Consider the following 18,975-nt stretch of genomic DNA (forward strand, 5'->3'; position numbering starts at 1 on the left):
GGGTGATATCGAAGCAAGCTACTGGGTGCACTTCCTCTGGTAGAAAGGAGCCACCCTTGTTAGAACACACATGCCAGCCTGGCAAATAGTTTCTATTTGCCAGGCTCTGTCATTGTCTAGCAGATATACAGCGCCGGGACGAGATCAAGAGAGCGCAGCCGTTGCAGTGATGTATGGGGCTAATGGATGGTTACACATCGGACAATCTGCATATGAATCTCGACGGACGGCTGCATGGAAACCAAGTGAGGAAGTAAGCTTCACCGCAGGAATATAGAAATAGTCGACTGCCGGTGATGATAGTTCAGAGCGTAAGAGCGTTAAAAAAGGCTACATGTATGTCGTTGATCTTACTTCGTGTGCAGATGGAACGGGTCCGTTTGAATCAGTGGTAGTCCGCCTACCTCACCTGACACCTTGCACATCTCAACGACAGCCTCCACATGTATTTGATATGGCGAATAGCGATGATGGCGAAGGAAAGTATTTGAGCATCAACCTCTAGTTAAACAATATTTCTGGAGACAGCACATATGCATTCCTATTACTCCCTGTGCAGATTTGGAAAATAGAAGGCGCGATTCCTGATAATCCTGGAAAACGCCCTATGTCCCAGCCCAAATTCCTTTGCAATGATCTACCTACGCATGCAGACAAAGAAGATATTTGGCTGAGCGAGTCGCTCAGAACATTGAAGAATGAGCAATGCATGGAAAGCCGAATACATGTCAACTGGTAGAGTCAGACGGCAACATTCAATTGGCAGATGCCTGGGCTGGGTTGTGGGGGCAGGGGAGACCAAAACATGAAACAGTCAATCTGGTTGTTGTACCTCGGTGAGGGACCAGATCACCCATCATCAACACATGTGCCCCCGACGCCCAGTTCGGAAACATGGGGAAACCCGGGGGCTTGTGGAGAGGAATAAAAAACATGGGGCCTATGGACTGCTTTGAGTGGCTTTTTAATGGGTTGACGTGGATGTATCTTGAAGTTCCGATGGCCTGTCAAGCCTGTCTGCAATGTGCCTACACAAGGTACTTGTACTTTGGTAACAAGCCAAGCGTCCGGTGATTGAACCAGGTCGCCGGACGGCGCCCACCGACAACGATGACATCCATTGACCGGACCCAAGTTGACGGTCCAACTTGAAGCTCCCAATCATTGATCACAATCCCCTGGCCGACACCGGTGAGATAAGAATTGGACCAAAATTTGTAAGATTGTACCTCACGAAAAGCGCCGGTGAAGGCTGCATAAGGTCCGAGCTCCGCAGGTTTTCATCTTGCCGGGCGTCAAGTTACCCAGTCCGGGGAAGTTGTGCCGAAGATTTCTTTGTGAAGTGGTCGTGTAGCCGAATGCATGTGAGAGTCCGAGTCAGATTTTCGAGGTGAGGTCGGCAATCTTGCACGTCGCAAGCCAAGAGGAGACGGGCCACTCTATTACATCTGACCAACCAAGCTGTCAATTTTTTTTTTTTAATTTTTTTTTCTAAATTATAATTTTTTAAGATCTTGCGGGTCTTCCTTTGCATGTCTGGTACTCCCTATGAAAAGGTCTGGTTCGTGGAAGCCCAGTTCGGTAGGGTGCATTCACTCTCCGTGTATTGTATGTGAAAAGGACCAGACTCAATTTGGATCTGGTATTGACCTTGTTTTTGAGCTGTCAAGGCTAGTTGGCGTCTAAAAAGGTGTGCTTCCATGATGGCTGACAAGAGTCGCTGAGGCAGCCAGCAAATGCACGCCTAGGGTGTTGACACTCCGAGAGCAGACTTGGGACGATTTTATGAACTGGCAATACCAGGCGTAATACATCGAATGCAATTGTGTACTGAGCAGTTGATTTCGCTTACACATGATCGATGCAGATGATGTGCCTAGGTAACCAATTCACGTCTGGTTGTCCGTCGTCTCTATAGATGCAGAAAAACCTCCTCCTGAGCTAGGAGGGTCCCGACTCCATGGCCGTGAATCTGATTGCCGGGGGCCATAATAAGCCCGCCACCTTTGAAGGAGGTGCGGTAAGTTTCAGGGTCAACCGTACATGCAGAAAGTCAGAGGATATGGCGACATTACCCGGCTCATCCCATGGCCAACCCTATGTAGATGTAGGTGGTGGTCCGGAACCTGGGAGATCTTCTGGTACTCATGCTTGTGACATTGGCTTGCATGTGTTGGGAGTTGTGCTTGAGCTTGGGAATTGGGAATAGGATAGTTGTGGCCAGACACTTGAGAAGGCCGTGATCGAAAGCAGAGCCAAGTAATCATCTTCAAGCTGGAGCATTCAATGTTTCGCGTTTGATGCTTGTGAGCAAGATGGCTCGCTTGATATTTGGCATTACGTCGTACTTGAAAGAAGGTGCCCGTGCGTACGTATTAATACATATATGTCAAGCTCATGTCATGTTTGGTCCGGTTCTTCCCTCTCAACTACCAGGATGCTTTCAATGTTCCGGCAGAGTTGAATGTTCAAATGTTGACGTCTTCTCCAGCCAGCCAGCACACCACCTGCAAACATCCAGTCAACCAGACATTGAAGGGGACCCAGTGCCAGACCCCCATGCCACCATTGACCGTCAAGTGGTGCCATCAATGACGCACATGCACCAGACCCAACCGACCCCGGCGAAAACGCCCAGTGCCCGTTCGGTCAATTCCACCAGTTGACCCAGCCAGCACCCGACACATGCAGGTTTGTTGGCTCTTTGTTTCAATGTTCTTCAAACCACCAGACCAGACATCAAGCCTCCTCTCCCATGTGGTCTCCGCGCTTCTTAGGTCGCGTCTCGGCAAGCTGTAACATTCATTGTTGACCTATTCACCCGCCTGGAAGCTGCATGAGTACATGGATGCAGTCTTTCACACCATCCATCCATCAGGGGCAAAGGACTGAGCATAGGAAGAAGGGAACATTGAAAGCAACCAGACATTGAAACCCCAGATTCCCACCTTCAATGTTGGAGCTGAACATCAACTGAGGCCACGGTAGTAGAGCCATACATATGTACGTCGTAACTCCCTACACGTATGGTTTCACAACCTATCTGCGGCATTGACATTGACAATTACTGTATCCTCTCACCTTGTCCCAGCTTCTCTCAGCTCTTTACCTCTCCCGCTCGCTGGATGCTCTATCAATTGATATTCTATGGGATAGGCCACGCCCACCAGACTCACTTACTCACTCAGGCTGGTTGTCTCACACCGTTGGTTCACCTTTTCGGCCATCGCGGAGTGCCGCCTGCTTGGCCCAACCAAGAATAGATGTACCAAAAAGGCAGCATTGGTCACAGTCCTGGCTGGTCGCCGGGTTCCTGGCAGGTGTTCCGCTGTGCTGGCTGAATCATTCCAAGAATTCAAGTCGGGTCTGGTGGATCCATGTCCCACTCCGGAAACTGACTGGACATCTGGACTGAAAGAGTCAAGTCTGGTCAAGTCCGGTCGAGTGCCTGTGACACGGAGCGATTTGATCAATTAGAACCAGGACCAGACTGGACCAGCAGACCAGAGTGGGTGGCCACTGGCACTGGGGGCACTCAGCGCGTCCCGGCCAAAGCCGCTTCTTGCTCGGCACTGGAATCAAATATCACAAGACATTTGATTGATCTGGAGTCCAGTAACCAGACCAGACCAGACATCAAAGTGGTCCAGGTGACAGGGCTCTTCCTCCGAATCTAGTGCCTGTCGCCCGCAGGACTGCCTCTCCACCCTGTTCGGCTCAAGGACTTACGTACCATGCTTGACTCTCCAGTCTCTGTTCTACCATACTCCGTACATCAGTACCAGACCAGAATAAAGTCTGGTACCTGCCCAGGCACCCAAAGTACCAGTAGACTTGACCCAGCCTAAGGCCGTGAGTCTGGCCCAGGCGAAGCTACCTAGTACTTAAGTACCTAAGTACCTAGTAGGTACTTTCCGAGGTTGGGACTGTCTACCTAGGTACCTAACCTAGTACTTAAGTACCCCGTGCCGAGTTTGTTGATTTACAGGACAGCAACAGGTTGGCGAGGCTCATAATCATTATAGTAAACGCCTAGGACCTTGACATCCTCCCTCCTCCGAATATCTAATCCGAACTACCTACAGTAGTTATACAAGCTGCCAGGGCACAGAGCAGAGCTCGACACGGATCAACAGTGGCCATCCCAATAACACCAACAGTATCCATTGATCTGTATGAAATACCCCAAGCCGTCGCATACGCGGATGAGTTCGATTCGCCTGTTCTCAATACCTCGAGCTACACAACATCTGGTCATTTAAACAATTTCAGAGGATCGGCTCATCTACATACTCGGGCTTTTTCTTCCGCTTCGTCTTCGGGTTTCTGCTGTATCTCCCTAGGAACTTGCACTAGACTGGACCTTGATTTCCTCCCATTCGCAGCAAATTGCCCACTTCGGCTTCCACATGCGGCCGTTTGCGACTCGGGAGCGACTTGACAACTTGAAACTTATTGCAAACCCGGGCACAAGTCAACCAACAAAATTATCCCATCACTTCAAGACAGACGCCAAGCGCTCGTAAGCACTCGGCTGACTGCGCTCTTCCATACCTAGGTACCTGCTCCATCGATCCTGGCAATTCAAATCAGACCCGACAGCCAGTGCAAGTGTCAAGTCGGTGCTGTTCGCCAGTGGCACATGCTTTCAGTTGTCACATTGAAGTTAGTGCGACCAGAACCAGACCAAACCCCAGCCTCTTTTGCGATATACAAGTTTGAAGTGTCGCGCTATCAATTGGCTCATCATTGATTACTTTATCCATGCATGGCCGTTGGCGGCATAGTTTTGTGATTGAAACTATTCTAAAGCTCGCCCTGATCTGTCGCAATTGGACCACTTGAGACTTGACACTCAGCCGTCGAAAATCCTCCAGTCGCTTTCGCAAGTTGAGCTGAACCACACCGTCTGTTCCTCACCACATCAGACCAGACTCCTCGGCTATCTCTGCTGTGGTACCTTGGCGGCTCGGTCTAGTCTGGTCTGCCCCAGGTTCCACCCACCAGACTGTGCTTCCGGTCGAGCTTGTGGTCCCGGTGTCTTGACAGTTGAAACCATTATCCTAGTGATTTAAACTGACAACGAGGAGCCCAGGAACCACAAAGATCTGTATATCGGCTCTTCTTCTTGGAGGCAGAGGGAGCTTTGGTTTACAGATACTTGACTCTTGAATTGCGAGATTGTTGTCGCACACAAATTACACAACCACGATTAACCCCCGTGGAGTATTGAGAGGTGGTGGATTCTCTATTCGATCTGAACTTGGCAGCAATTCAACGCTTCGCCACTCAAATCCTCTCGCATGCGCCTCCTCCATATTTGACCGACTACTTAAGCACCGGGTTTGGAAACCTTTGTTTTGCCTCTGGCTATTGAATTCAAATTGAAAGCGTCAGATGAACTGGTGACGTTTCACTGTATGCCTTACTGGTTGGGAAGAAGAAGCCTAGTATTGCTCCGCCCGGAATACCCACGAGCTTCACCCGACGAATTTATCGCCAAAGTTCACGTCCGACTGAAGGTAGCTATGATCGCATAGTGACAAAGTCAGAGTATTACCGGATTCGTTATTCTCACCATGGACCCAGTCCACAGCTTGGCCAATGCCGCCGCCGCAGCAGCAGCAGCAGCGTCCTCGTCCGCCTCAACTCTGATGGCAGCTCGAGAAGAGGACGGCATTGTCAAAGAGCCCTTGTCTACGACTCCTGGCATTGCTTCCAATCCCCTCACAGCTGTCACGCCTACTTCACCGCCTCCCTCAACGTCGAAGACAGATGAGAGCTTGGCTCACAATTCTATGTACTCTCCAACCTCCCCTCATCTGATGCATCCAGGGAGCCCTCCTCCGCGCAAAGATACCTTGTCTTCCATCTCGACACAGGCCACGACGGCCACTTTGGCCTCTGCCGAGACCAACAACACCTCGTACAGTGCCGACACCTCCCCTAGCTTACATCAGTCTATCTTCTCAGTAAAAGACGGCTCCGACGTCTCTAACACCCGCCGAGCCAGCAGGAGACGTACCGGTCCGTTGTCACAACAATCTAGAGAGCGTGCAGCCTTAATTAGAAAGTTGGGGGCATGTCATGACTGCCGTCGAAGAAGGGTTGCCGTAAGTGTGTTCAGTCTTCAAATTTCTCCTCGGTTGATGGAGGCGGCGGCGCCTTATTCCTGGCGATGTGACTTCAGTCGTTGTATGGACTATATATTGTTATCCTTGCACCCTTGCTAACCACATGAGAACTTTTAAGTGTCACCCTAGTCATCATAATATGACTTGGGAAGATCTTGTGCACCGATTTCACAGATCACATAGCCCAAATCCCTCCGATATCTCTCCTTCAATGGGACTGGGACGACCCCTGAGCCCAAATTCGTCACTGAGCGCCATCCAGCAACCAAACTTCGTAACTGAAACCCAGCAAATGGACGTTGACTCGTCTCCAGCAGCACATCACCAACCTGGACGACACCCGCTTAACGAGGCCCGGATCCGGACGCCTTTGCCCTCCGGCCCAAGGCTGGAAAAATCTCTGTCCTTACCAGGGATTGAGAGCCTCAAAAATGAATTGCAACAAAACTTGCCAAGAATACTATCAATGTCCAACCGTGGGCGGTATAATTCTGTCCAAGTATTGCTGCTCTTCTGGCACGATGACGACGATGTGACAATCGTTCAGGATGCCGTCCGAGAGCTCGCTCACGTTTTGGAAACGTCCTACCATTATTCTCTTCACATTCAAGCTATCCCAACTGCCTCTGACGGCTTTAAGAGCTCTTGGAGGTGGCTCTCCCGCCAACTCAACGATTTCGCTGAGGATCGCGATCATCGTGACGTTTTGAAAATCGTTTATTACGCCGGACACACGTATCTTGATGGAGACAGAGAAATGATTTTGGCTAGGTACTTATTCCCGCTCATCTTATTCAACACACTGGCTAAGGCGTGCACGGCAACTTACTTACTCATTGACAGCTCAAGGGACAAGGACAAAGCGTCCACAATTCGATGGAATGGCATGCAACAGATTTTGGAAGAGGCTTGTGCCGATACGTTAGTCATCATGGATGCAGCTTACTACCCATCAGCAAAGATTGTGCGGCAACGAGGTGTTTTGGAACTGCTTGCTGCCTCAGCATCCGAGGACCATGCTGCGTCTCTGCGTCGCTGTGCGTTTACACGTGGTCTTTCGGAACTGCTCAGCACTCGAGCGGCACGATCTACACCACTTTCCGTAGTAGAGTTGCATGCAATACTTTTGTCGCACTACCCCAAGATTGCCCGGGACAGCAACCTGGAACGAGAGACCATCACCACATTTCCCGTCCCCCTTCACACGATGATGTCCGGCAATTCGAGGCTGCCTTCGATATTTCTATCTCCTGTCCACCACCATAGCAGTCCGTTGCGAAATAGCTTCTCATATGAAAACTACCCGCAGCTCCACCTATCAATTAAGCTCTTGGATGACAACGTCGACGTTGAAAGCTGGAACGAGTGGCTTCGATTGATGCCCGACGGGGTTAAAGATGTAAAGATTGACGGCCCTTTTCGGCCATCTTTTAGATAATCTTCGTTCTCCTGGGGCAAAAAGCTGTTCTGGATCAGTTCGACCCAGGAAGACGATTCACCTTCAGTCAGCTAAGCAACCGCATGCAGGACACGAAATCCAGCATTGAGTCCATACCCTTACGAAAAGTTCTATGATCTTCGCTTATTCTTCCTCCATTACAAATTCAAGGCTGAGCTGGACTCTATATTTTTTAGATTCTAGCATTTACGCAAATTATGTGTACGATCTTCATAAAATGGCGATCCCACGACGAGGCGCCAAGTTAGGAGCTGTCTTCTCAATGAATCATACATTTCACATCAGTCCGAATGGGTATGCATTTAAGATACTGACTGCCATTCATATGATAACGGTATCTTGCTTCTCTGCTTTGGCCCACTCTTCCTTCCTATTAGACCCTAGGGAAGAAACAGGCTATCAGAACTGTTGCGGCTCTGGGAATTGTACTGAAGCGGTATAATTGGTCTTGTAAAGAAGACGGCTACAATTGGAGTCTGCTTGCTCCTCACCCGAGAAGAGAGGAGAATGATAACCACATACACTTGTGCAGGTAAATGCCAGTGCCACCACATCTAATAATACGTTGCTGCGTGCGACTCCAACATTGATCTTGACTTCACAGTAAAGCTAGCTGTACGGGCTCCTTGCATCCAGAGATCTTTTGTTGGGGGGGGGGGTGGGCACCCATAAAGGAGTGGGGCATGATGTTGCCGAGCAACCGATACCAAACAACTCCACTTACTGACAACAAACCTACCTAGGTACCTGGGTAGCTCAGCAGGTGCAACACCTGTTCCAACCCAAACTGTGAGATGTGCAAAGCAGCGCGATGTAAATCTTACCACGTTGCGCAATCTGTTTACTAACCCCCAAAACCCTTTTAGAACATAGCGAAACAAGCTACAACGACAATGGACTCGCCTCCGAAGAGAATGACGCGGGCTCGAGCTGCCGCTAAAGCGGGTGAGACCACTGTGAAAACAGCGAAGATCGTTACTGCGGCCGCAAAAGCTCGATCTCTTTCATCTGCAACTGCAAGCACCAAAAGCACAGCTGCAAAGAGGAAGACCAGGGCCGATGAAAACGACGACGCTGAAGACGATTTTGACAAGTTCAACACAAGAAAAACAACGAGGGCACGTTCCACGAAGGCGTGTGACAGCGAACGCAGCAGTATCACGACCGAGGCTACTTCGTCATCGAACACAGACGTACGTCGCAGGGTTTCAAGAAAGCCTGCGGATGAAGCAAAAGCCGAAAACAGCACTGGGTTATCCAGGCTTCGAGGTCGTCCGAGAAAGACACCTTTACAAAACCCAGAACCAGCAGCCGGGGAGTCAACGACAAAAGCGACGCGGCCTCACAATAGAACCGCCAGCAAAACAAATGCAGAAGATACGAGACCCGCAATGAAGAAGACCGTCAAGTTTCAAGAAGCCGGAAAAGAAAACGTTAGTCTCGCGTCAAAAGCTAAGGCTGCAGCCAGCACGAGCGGACTACGCGTCCGTCCTTCTCGACGTGCGGCTACGGCGATGTCGAAGTCACCGACAAACTCTTCTTCTGACTCCTTTGAGACGGCCTCCAAGAAACCACTGAGCCCGAAGAAAGTGACCCAGATGCCAGTTTCCAGAGACAGGGAAAGTTCGGAAGATGAGCTGGCAGGAGGTGGCGAGCCACGGATGTTGATGAAGAGCCCAATCAAGTCATCGACAAACCAACACATCAATGACAAACCGCTCAATATTACATACGAAACGAACCAGGACAACCAAATATTGGATGCAACTACACGTGCAGCGGTTCCAGCATCAACACTAGCATCACCGCCAAGACGACTTCCTACCTCCCCCACAAGAGATTCATTAAAGTCGCCCGCAAAGAGGCCAGGTTGCAGCGTTCAGTTACCTGGATCACTAATGAAGCCTCGGCCGCTTCCCACGGGAGACCACCAGGATCAGCCCGCTTTGTTCCAATCCCCGGCCAAAAGACCACCCTCACCCATAAAAGGCTCAGTGTATCCATTGATGGTGGGTGGCACGCCCCTTCATGGCCAGACATCAGTCCAAACCTCATTACTTCAATCCCCAGCCAAGCGAGCAATGCCTGGTATGAGGCCGCTGGCAGATGGAGCAAACAAAAAGGACATGTTACTTGCCAGGACTCCCAAAATGCAGCCAATTGTTGCTTCAAGTTCAAACATTACTACCTCCGAGCGGCCATCACAGCTCCTCCTCGCTGAAGAGTCTCAAACTGGAGAGACTGGCGAGCCGGCAGACGACCCCTTTACCGGCCCGATCGATAGCCCCAGATTTCCAGGGCGAATGTCTGCTGTACTTCCACGCCACGCTGACCCCCTTCTCAATGGAAATACTATGCAATATGGAGGCGATGATGAGGAACTCGATCTCTTCCGCTCCCCCGCCTCTCGAGGAAAACCCTGTTTGAGCCACAGCAAAGATTTGCTCGGCAGTCAGTCCGCCGTCGTGTCAATCGAAGCAAGTGAAGAAGGTCTCAATGCCGAGCCAATGGCGCTGGGAGAATCGGCTCGCAAAGTAGAAAACGTACACGAAGTTGGGGATCCTGAAACTCAGAAATGCTCCGAGGCAGCCGCAGAGACACATGCAATTAAAAGATGCCCGATGTTTCAACTTCGGGGGAGCGTTCTTAACCCATGTCACGACTTTGAATCTGATTTTGAGTCTGAAGATGACTTATCTCCTTTGAAGCAGCTTCCGGTGCAGCAGAGCTGCCCGGGCCGCCGGTCCGAGAAGGGACGTAACTCTATTTATGCAACCCAAAGAGCCTCACGAAGATCTACTCTTGGGTTGACATCTTTGGCTGAGCAGTTCGGTGCCTGGGCGCCTGTTAGCTCTAGAAAAGCGTCTATAGACCACTCGAACGTCGCCAAAGATGCACATGGCGACAGTGCTACGGCCGTTACACCGACGCGCACGGGCATCACCGACTCGGAGACTATATCCATGTCGAATTCGTTTTTCGAAGATGAGATTCTAGTCCACTCTGGCCTAGAACAACCCCGCAAGCATGATAAAGCCCAAGCAGAGCAGGGTGTCGATGATGATGCCATTACCATGGAGGATATTGTTATGACAGATGAAGACGTTGCTCTTGCTGCAGAAGCCAACAACATGTCTCTCATGGCGGACCACGCTGATGGCAGCAATGAAACCCAACGCCTAGACGAAGTTCTTTCAGAAGCCAGCCAGGAATACGGGGACGAGAACAAATTCCCCGTGGACCCGTCTCTCTCATCTGAAAGAGACTTAACACAGTCTACTCCCTCGCGGCCATTTCAACAGAGGCCCTATTTTACTACAACCAAAATACCCTTGAAGCCAGCAGACGATTCTGAACCAAGTCCCTGCAAGAAGCGCGGCCGTAGTGCTTCTCACATCTCTGCTGAAAGCGCCGGGAAGTTGCCTAGGAGCGCTACGGTTATTTCATACTCGCCAACAAAAGAAAAACAAAGAATGTCTATACTTTCTCCAGAGGGTCCGTTCTCTATCCAAGCCAGCGGGGATCTATGGTCATATGCCGGTACCCCAGGACGGACACCTCGTCGAGATATCAATTCAGGGCTACTTCGTGGAGCTGTGGTGTTTGTTGATGTACATACTACAGAGGGGGCAGATGCCAGCGGAATTTTCGTGGAGCTTTTAAGTCAAATGGGTGCTAAGTGTGTCAAAACCTGGTATTGGAATCCCACCGGCTCACTGAGCAGCGAAGGCTCCACAAGTAAAGTCGGGATAACTCATGTTGTGTTCAAGGATGGTGGTAAACGAACAATGGAAAAGGTGCGGCAAACCAACGGGGTTGTTCATTGTGTAGGGGTCAGCTGGGTTCTGGAGTAAGTTAACATTGAATTTAATTGACACCGAATAACACTGGATGCTATGTTGGTCAGTGCAGCCACTAATCAATCTCTGGAATAGCTGCGAGCGCGAGAACAAATGGCTCGACGAATCACACTATTACATCGACACTGCTCTGATTCCTCGGGGAGGCGCTAGACGCCGGAAGAGCATGGAGCCCAAAGCAATTGCAAACCTCAATGGAATCATCGTATCTGGGTCTACCAAATCATCTAAAACGCCAAGCACGCCAAAAAATCGGAGGGAGAGCACGATGTGGATGCACACTCCGTCTGATCAGGGCGAACAGGATGATGAAGACCTGGAATGGTCGTGTGCATTGCTCACTCCGGTACCCAAGACCCCGGCCCCGGAGACAATAGCAAAATACGCGGCCGACCTTCCTCAAACCCCGTCTTGGGAAGATGTATCAGACATTCCCTCTCCATTAAAACAGAGCCTTCTAACAAGGACGTGTCCACCGAAGGAAAGCAACTATCGTGATCTCGGCGAAGGGATTTTGAGCCAGGAGAAGGATGAAAGGGTAATGATGAGGCTTATGGCGGCTAGGCGGAAAAGCCTTCAGTTCGCCCCAAAGATTGGCAGCCCTCTAGCCAAAACCTGGGAGTGAAGCTATTATAATTATGTGAGCAGTGTGAAGGGCTTCGCTATGTACAACGGCTGTGATAGCAATGTATTTCTTACGGCGTACCAGGAACCGTGTTGGGCTGAGGCCGGGAGAGGTCCACCATGCCGCAGGGGATTGACGTGCTCCTCGTTCATTCCGAAGACTTGATGAGTGACCATCGTTGGGGGTAGCATGTTTTCCTCGCTCAGACGTCATAGATTGGTTGTCTTTATAAACCGACTATTTAATTAATAGCACTGCTGCCGGTTGGCAAGCTTGAGGACAGACATGTGCAATCGTTTAATTCTTTGGAAAGTAGTGATGGAGCAGTATCCAGCCCTGTGCTCTCTGGCCTTCCTACGTACTGGTAACGATTGCTGCGACGACTACCGTCTGACAAAAAGGTGTTTGCCCACAGAATAGGTACACAGCAATACATCGTAGTATATCCTAGCAGACAGACAGCACGATATGTGATCTTTTGTTCAAACACTTTTGACACCTACCACTGCAGACTTGCTAAGAAACGTTAAAGGTTTTTAAATATTTGCCCCCTCCTCAGGTTTCATTACAAGTACTGAGAGATTAGAGTCGATGCCGTAATATTGAAATCCTGGATTATGCAGAGTGTGATGATATGCCCTCCTTCATATTGATCTAAATAATGCCGAGTTGTATCCCGCCTTGGACAAAGGCCATTCCAGGTGGTCGCCATCTGCGATGGGCCAAAATAGGAAAGGAAAAAGGCGCTTTTGTTTGTTCAGTAGCAAAACCTTCTGGTGCATCGGTGGTAGGAAGGAGCCTTCTTGTTGCTATTCCTCATTCTCTTGAGATATGAGCTGCGCCGATTGCACCGTCAGGAATGGTTATTGCTGGCCAAAGAGTAACAACTGACAAAATGTAGAGTTTGGAATGTTCATGACCATGACATTCACTGAAGCAAGGTGATGTTCGGTGACTCCATCCAGATCGGGATTCCCTCCTTGGTGAACGGGTGACACCGTCTGTCTACTTATGCATTGATCCAAGCGCGCATAGCTTTGACGGCATCCCCGTCATGAGCCTTTAGAAGCTCGGTAGCTTTCGGCTTTTGCAGCTCCAATTCTTCGACCAGCAACGTCACGTCGGCAGCATCGACTTTCACATTTTTGATTGGGGTAGCCGTGGTCTTGGTGGACGACTTGGCCCCTCCTAGGCTCTTCATTGCCTTGTTGACAGCCTCTTGGTCGACTTCTCTTGCAGCAGCGTCATCGTTCCCGGCTGAATCGAGACTGGCGAGGGCTGATGCGGCCTTGCGGTCCTCGGCTGACTTGGCAGTAGACTTGACCTCATCTTCAACATCGCCAGTTGTTGCGCCTTCATGGACGTTTTGGGGCTGTGGCTCGGCCATTTTCGACTGTTTTGGGGCAGGCAGAGCGGGATATGGGAAAGCGTGGTGTTTGGGGACCAAAGGGAAGACAAGATTTCGCACGTCGGCAGAAGTCTGATGTTGTCATGTAGTGGAACAAGATTGGGACACTTCAAAGTTTGGTCTGGTGATGGGTGCTTGGTGATTGGTGGTTGTGTTTCTGGTTGTGGTTGTGGTGGAGGGGCAAGCGCTTGTCACCGCCTGCAAATCTGGGTCTGTTAGGTGGATACAGGGTTTGATTGAAAGTTTCTGCCAACTTGACATTGAAAGTCCTCATCAAGACCTGGACAGCATTAGATTTGATAATGGTTCACTTGGTGAGTGCCAAACAGTCTGGTGCAATCCCTCTGATCTGGATGTTGGTTTCTCGTAAAGCAGGCTGGGTTCTCTCTATGATCTGGACCGATGCCTGTCTTTCCTCACTGCATTCTCATCACAATTCCGACTAAGACAGTCTGGTGTAACATTGAACTTGATACCCATGCCCATATCTCTGGTTCCACAACTGCGACTATCACCATTGTGCATACTCCGTACTGCAATTGTACGGAGTACAGAATACTCGGTAGGCATGCCCGCACTCAAGCCAGATTTGGAAATTAGTCCAATTCGCTGAGATAATGTCTCTGGTGCGACGCTGACGTGTACAGTACAGCAGAGACAGTAGAGATGGTGCAGCCAGCAACTTGCAATTGCCGCTTGATGGGTACCTACCAGGTATCTAGGTACTTCAGTATGTGTGAAGTGATGCGCCGTGTTCCAGTCTGTTGTTGTACGGAGGTACGGGGTACACATTTGATCAATCAAGGGTGGCCCCCTGATTCCTCAATTCTTCAGTCAGCATTGAAGATGGCCCTTATTGACGCTATTAATATACATTTGACAATGAGTGGAAACGAACAAGAATTTTCATTGCTGTGTGTTGATCAGTGCCACTCAACAGATTGGCGTGGACGACTGCCGAATCCCAAGCTGAATGTGCCATATTGGGACTGAGATGGGGGGTGACTAGTGACCACATGCACATGAACCCACCAGTTGACCAGTTGAGCCAATGCGCTTGTGCTGGCTGGTTGAGCAAAGCAAAAATCCAAGAAGAAAAAAAAGAGACTGTGCATTTTCTGTGCTGTACCACCAACACATTGAAGTACACATGCATGCAACAAGACCCTTTTGTGTCGTGCTCCCGAACAATCGACAGTGAAATCGACACATCCTTTTGGGTGACTGGTGACTCACAAATCATTTCCGACGCCGGCGTCAATAAGCCGCGTCAAGTCAGCGAAAAATCCAGCAGCGTCTGCATGCATGCATGACGCTTGCGAGAAGAGCCCAACATAACCACTTATGCTTGTCACACAGATTAGTCCGCCTGAGTAACCTCGACCACCATCCAGCTTTGTCGGGGTTGAATACAGAGTAGTATAGTATCCAAGTATATACTTGCTACCGTGTCCATATCCCCTCAAACAATCATTCCCATCTTACTTGACTGCAAAAAGGACTCAATTCAATGGCTTCTCAACCATGGAACCCGGCAACATGGCGCGCAAAGCCCATCAAACAGTCACCAAGCTATCCTGAGCCAGAGAAGCTGACCAAGGTCGTCAATGAGCTCTCGCGAATGCCGCCCTTGGTCCACCCTAATGAGATCCTCGCTCTCAAGGCTCACCTGCGGGATGTTGCCCATGGCAAAGCCTTCCTTCTGCAGGGCGGCGATTGTGCCGAGCTCTTTGACTACTGCCAGCAAGGCACCATCGAGTCCAAAATCAAGCTGCTCTTGCAGATGAGCGTTGTTCTTATTTGGGGCACCAATAAGCGAGTTGTTCGTATCGGTCGAATGGCCGGCCAGTATGCCAAGCCTCGTTCGAGCCCGACCGAATTGCATCAGGGTCGGGAGATTCCAAGCTTCAGAGGCGATATTCTCAATGGCTACCATGTCGATGAGAGAGAAATCGACCCTAATCGCCTAATCAAGTGAGTTTGAGTTTACCTGAGTCCTCGGAAGCTATCAGTGAAAGAGGACCAGAGCCTGTCTATCCCCTTTGCAAAAATGTAGCCACGCCCTCGATTGCTAACATGGTCCTCATCGCAGGGCTTACCACTACTCTGCAGCAACCCTCAACTACATCCGTGCTTCCATCGCATCCGGAATTGCTGACCTTCACCGGCCCTTGGATTGGGGTCTGGGTCACGTACGTGATCCTGTCCTGAAGGAGAAATACTCATCCATTGCAAACAGCATTCAGCAGACTCTCCGCTTCTTGCAAGTTATCAACTCGCGTCCAGATGAGCTGCACACAGTTGAGCTATTCACCAGTCATGAGGGCCTGCTTCTGGAGTATGAGGAACCTCTGACTCGACTGCTAGAGACGCCTACTGCTCCTCCGCCGCCCCCTGCTAGTAGCAGAGCCCCTTCTCCCACTCCAGCTACAAGTGACGACAATTCCAAACCCAGCCAAGCCTACTACGACACATCAGCACACTTCATTTGGATTGGAGATAGAACGCGTCAACTCGATCATGCCCACGTTGAGTTCTTCCGTGGCATTGCCAACCCCATTGGCGTCAAAGTTGGTCCGACGACGCCGACTTCTGACCTATTGGATCTGCTACGAACACTCAACCCCGACCGTGAGCCCGGAAAGATCACCCTGATCACTCGCTATGGCGCAAACAAGGTTGGAGAGTTGCTACCAAAACACATTCGCGCAGTTGAGGACTCAGAATACCGCCAGTGTGTTGTTTGGCAATGTGACCCCATGCATGGGAACACGCTTTCTACACCTTCAGGAATAAAAACCCGCCGTTTCAACGATATCTACAAAGAACTTCAAGAGTCGCTTCGCATCCATAAAGAGCAGAAAAGTTACCTCGGCGGTGTTCACCTCGAACTTACTGGTGACGCCGTCACTGAATGCTTAGGAGGTAGCGAAGGACTCGAGGAGGATGACTTGTCCACCAATTACACCTCTTTCTGCGACCCTCGACTCAATGAGAAGCAAGCACTTGAGCTTGCATTTCTAGTTGCCGATCATTTTTCACAAGAACAGAAAAATGAGGCGTGAATATACACGGAGTTATGACAGCCGTTGAGTGGTGGAGACTGCGGTCTCCTAAGGCGGCTCGCAATGTATATATCTACGGTCCACATGGTCGATACGAAACGACCCCAGCAAAAGTTGAAGTCATAAAAGCAAAAAGGAGTTTCAAGGTTGAAACAGGTGTTGAGAGTGTGAAAACTGTACCCATGAAGGACTGGTGCTCGGGATTCCTTTCTTTGGCAGGAAGAGAATAGTATGCCCGTCACAAATTATTTGCTCGTCATACCGCGCCTCTCATAGTGCATGGATACTCTTATATTGAATTTCTGAACAGTAGCGCACAAAAAAGTGTAGGCCAAGGTACCTAGAGGCTGGGACCTGTAGTTTGTGGCTTTTAGAGGCTAGAGGCGGGTATGAAGCTGTTGCTCAGATCACCTCAGCATCCCCAGCCCCATACCCAAGCAGTTCAAAGTGAACACGTTTGAGATCGCGTCTTAAGAGAGATATATTGTCTGTGCCCCTTCAAAAGCATCACCTTTGTCCAACTTCTGCCAGCCATCAACGCTGCCGGCTTCAACACAAACCATATTCTTGTAGCCATCCTTGGGAGCAAAGTCAGACATAGCCTGGGCCTTCTCAATCCAGGGATTCCACACAACAACTTGGTCAAGGTTATCTCTGACGATGCGGAAGCGAGGTTGCCCTGAGTCGGAGATGATAATTGGGTGTCCGGGCCCTTTAGATGGAGTGTAAATGCGATCCGTCTCACCAGAGAATGCAACTGGGGAGCTGGCTTCACTCTTGGTTTTCGCTCCATCTACCTTGTCAATATATTTAGCATCTTCCAGACCCGTAATTTCAACCGTAGAGATATCCTACAGCAGGTGCAAAGTCAATGTTAGCTTGATTCGGCCACCTCGAAGCGGTAAGAGTAATTGACGACGTAGTACTAGTTGGAATGGAATTACAGACCTTGATATTGAAATATGTGTGCAGCAACATCTGACAATCAAAAGACTCATCGCCATCATTGGTGATGACAAGCGTAGTGTTTAGACTTTCCCGGTCCAAGGTAACGCTGTACAGCAAACCAAATTTATATGGCCACAGTGCCTGGGTATTATCCGGAATGTTCTCGGACGAGAGTCCAAAATCAAGTTTTACGCTGGAACTGGAACCTTCGCTGGTAGACTTGCCCAAAAATTCCCACCTGGCAGTTCTCGCCAGACCATGTTGAGGTAACTTTGATGTGGCTTCGTGGTTGGGGCTTGCCGGACCGAATAACTGCCCGTTTCATGTCAGTATTTGTGCCAAGTTTGTTGCAATTGAGTGTGGCCGGTGAAATTGATGAGAAGTGTAATGAGGAGTGTACCGGAAAAACCAATGGGATACCCCCACGGACACCTTTAGATCCATCTAGCTTTGTGTCCTTGCTTAACCACAGCTTCTCATCCCCAGCAGCATCTTTCCAGCTGAGAACGGTGGCGCCAATCAGCAGTATGTCAACGCTCTCTCCCGTGGGAAGAACCGCAGACACGCGTGAATTGCCATCCGAGATGGTAACTTGTGGCTGCGGAGGCAAACCTGGGGTAGTGGCCAAGGCTGACGGTTTGTGTCGTCTATCGACCATGACGAAAGTCTTGTAGTACTCTTTGTATTTCTTTCGGTTCTATGCTCCGCGAAGGGGGGCCGGGGCGTTGCAACGGTATTCGACGCCGTGGCGGACGATGAGTCTAGCTTGACGGATCAAATGCAGCCTGGAAGGTGGTAAGCCTGTGAGTCGCAGGAAAAAAGTTGATTCAAAAAGATGCATTGCCGGCTGCCAGCCAACAAAGAGACTGTTCGGCAATCGCGAGGGGCAGATCGTACCAGTAACAACTCCAAAGCTACTATAGTCACAGACGAAGCGGCACCTAATGAAGCTTGCTCAACAAACGAGGACCAAAAAAAATCCACGTTAGGGATAGGGTGACGATGGAACGAAAGGCTTTCGCGGCACCAGATGGGACGTTCTGAGGGTTGGTTGTTGCTGGAATCTACGTTTGAGGACACAAGCTTGTCGCAACAAGTGGGGGGAGAGGGAATATCAGAAGTGGACATGGATGTCTGGCGTGGCGGGGTCAACTGGTAGTTTATCAGTCTGGTTTATCAGTCTGGTCTTGTTGTGTCAACACATACTTCAAAAAGTAGATGGGGATGAAGTCCCCCGTTTGACCAGAGAAACTTGACCAAGATGTCAAACTCAATTCCGTTAACCCTTTTCACATGTATCTTGCCTCCTGCTTTTCTCACAGACCAATCATACCTTTGTACTACATATGCAAGGTTGAGATTTCTTACTACCGTGTTTTCAATACTCTTCCCTAGAGACTGAGAGCAAAAACACGTTGAGGCTCACCCGTCACCGTCAAAATTATGGTTGCATAGAATAGCGCTCACTAAAAAACC

The 18,975-nt window shown here is 49.9% G+C and overlaps 5 protein-coding genes across 5 annotated transcripts; 3 read left to right on the forward strand and 2 right to left on the reverse strand.

Moving 5' to 3' along the window:
• Window positions 1-5,579: 5,579 nt before the first annotated feature.
• On the forward strand, window positions 5,580-7,572 carry VFPPC_01138 (hypothetical protein; the record flags this gene model as incomplete). The annotated part of the gene is made up of 2 exons (XM_018281021.1): window positions 5,580-6,113; window positions 6,253-7,572. The coding sequence occupies 2 exons, from the start codon at window positions 5,580-5,582 to the stop codon at window positions 7,570-7,572; spliced, it is 1,854 nt and encodes a 617-aa protein (XP_018149509.1).
• A 914-nt stretch (window positions 7,573-8,486) lies between these two features.
• On the forward strand, window positions 8,487-12,078 carry VFPPC_01139 (hypothetical protein; the record flags this gene model as incomplete). Its single annotated transcript, XM_018281022.1, has 2 exons — window positions 8,487-11,443; window positions 11,529-12,078. The coding sequence occupies 2 exons, from the start codon at window positions 8,487-8,489 to the stop codon at window positions 12,076-12,078; spliced, it is 3,507 nt and encodes a 1,168-aa protein (XP_018149511.1).
• Window positions 12,079-13,087: 1,009 nt separating this feature from the next.
• Window positions 13,088-13,465, reverse strand: VFPPC_13005 (hypothetical protein; the record flags this gene model as incomplete). Its single annotated transcript, XM_018290782.1, has 1 exon — window positions 13,088-13,465. The coding sequence occupies one exon, from the start codon at window positions 13,463-13,465 to the stop codon at window positions 13,088-13,090; it is 378 nt and encodes a 125-aa protein (XP_018149512.1).
• Window positions 13,466-14,996: 1,531 nt separating this feature from the next.
• VFPPC_13006 (3-deoxy-7-phosphoheptulonate synthase) lies at window positions 14,997-16,551 on the forward strand (the record flags this gene model as incomplete). The annotated part of the gene is made up of 2 exons (XM_018290783.1): window positions 14,997-15,460; window positions 15,579-16,551. 2 exons carry the CDS (start codon window positions 14,997-14,999, stop codon window positions 16,549-16,551), a joined length of 1,437 nt encoding a protein of 478 aa, XP_018149513.1.
• Window positions 16,552-17,021: 470 nt separating this feature from the next.
• Window positions 17,022-18,157, reverse strand: VFPPC_01140 (aldose 1-epimerase family protein; the record flags this gene model as incomplete). Its single annotated transcript, XM_018281023.1, has 3 exons — window positions 17,022-17,402; window positions 17,500-17,811; window positions 17,900-18,157. 3 exons carry the CDS (start codon window positions 18,155-18,157, stop codon window positions 17,022-17,024), a joined length of 951 nt encoding a protein of 316 aa, XP_018149514.1.
• Between the last annotated feature and the right edge of the window lie 818 nt (window positions 18,158-18,975).

Source organism: Pochonia chlamydosporia, chromosome 1 (assembly GCF_001653235.2).
Source record: "Pochonia chlamydosporia 170 chromosome 1, whole genome shotgun sequence".
In the NCBI taxonomy this organism is placed as follows: Eukaryota; Fungi; Ascomycota; class Sordariomycetes; order Hypocreales; family Clavicipitaceae; genus Pochonia; species Pochonia chlamydosporia.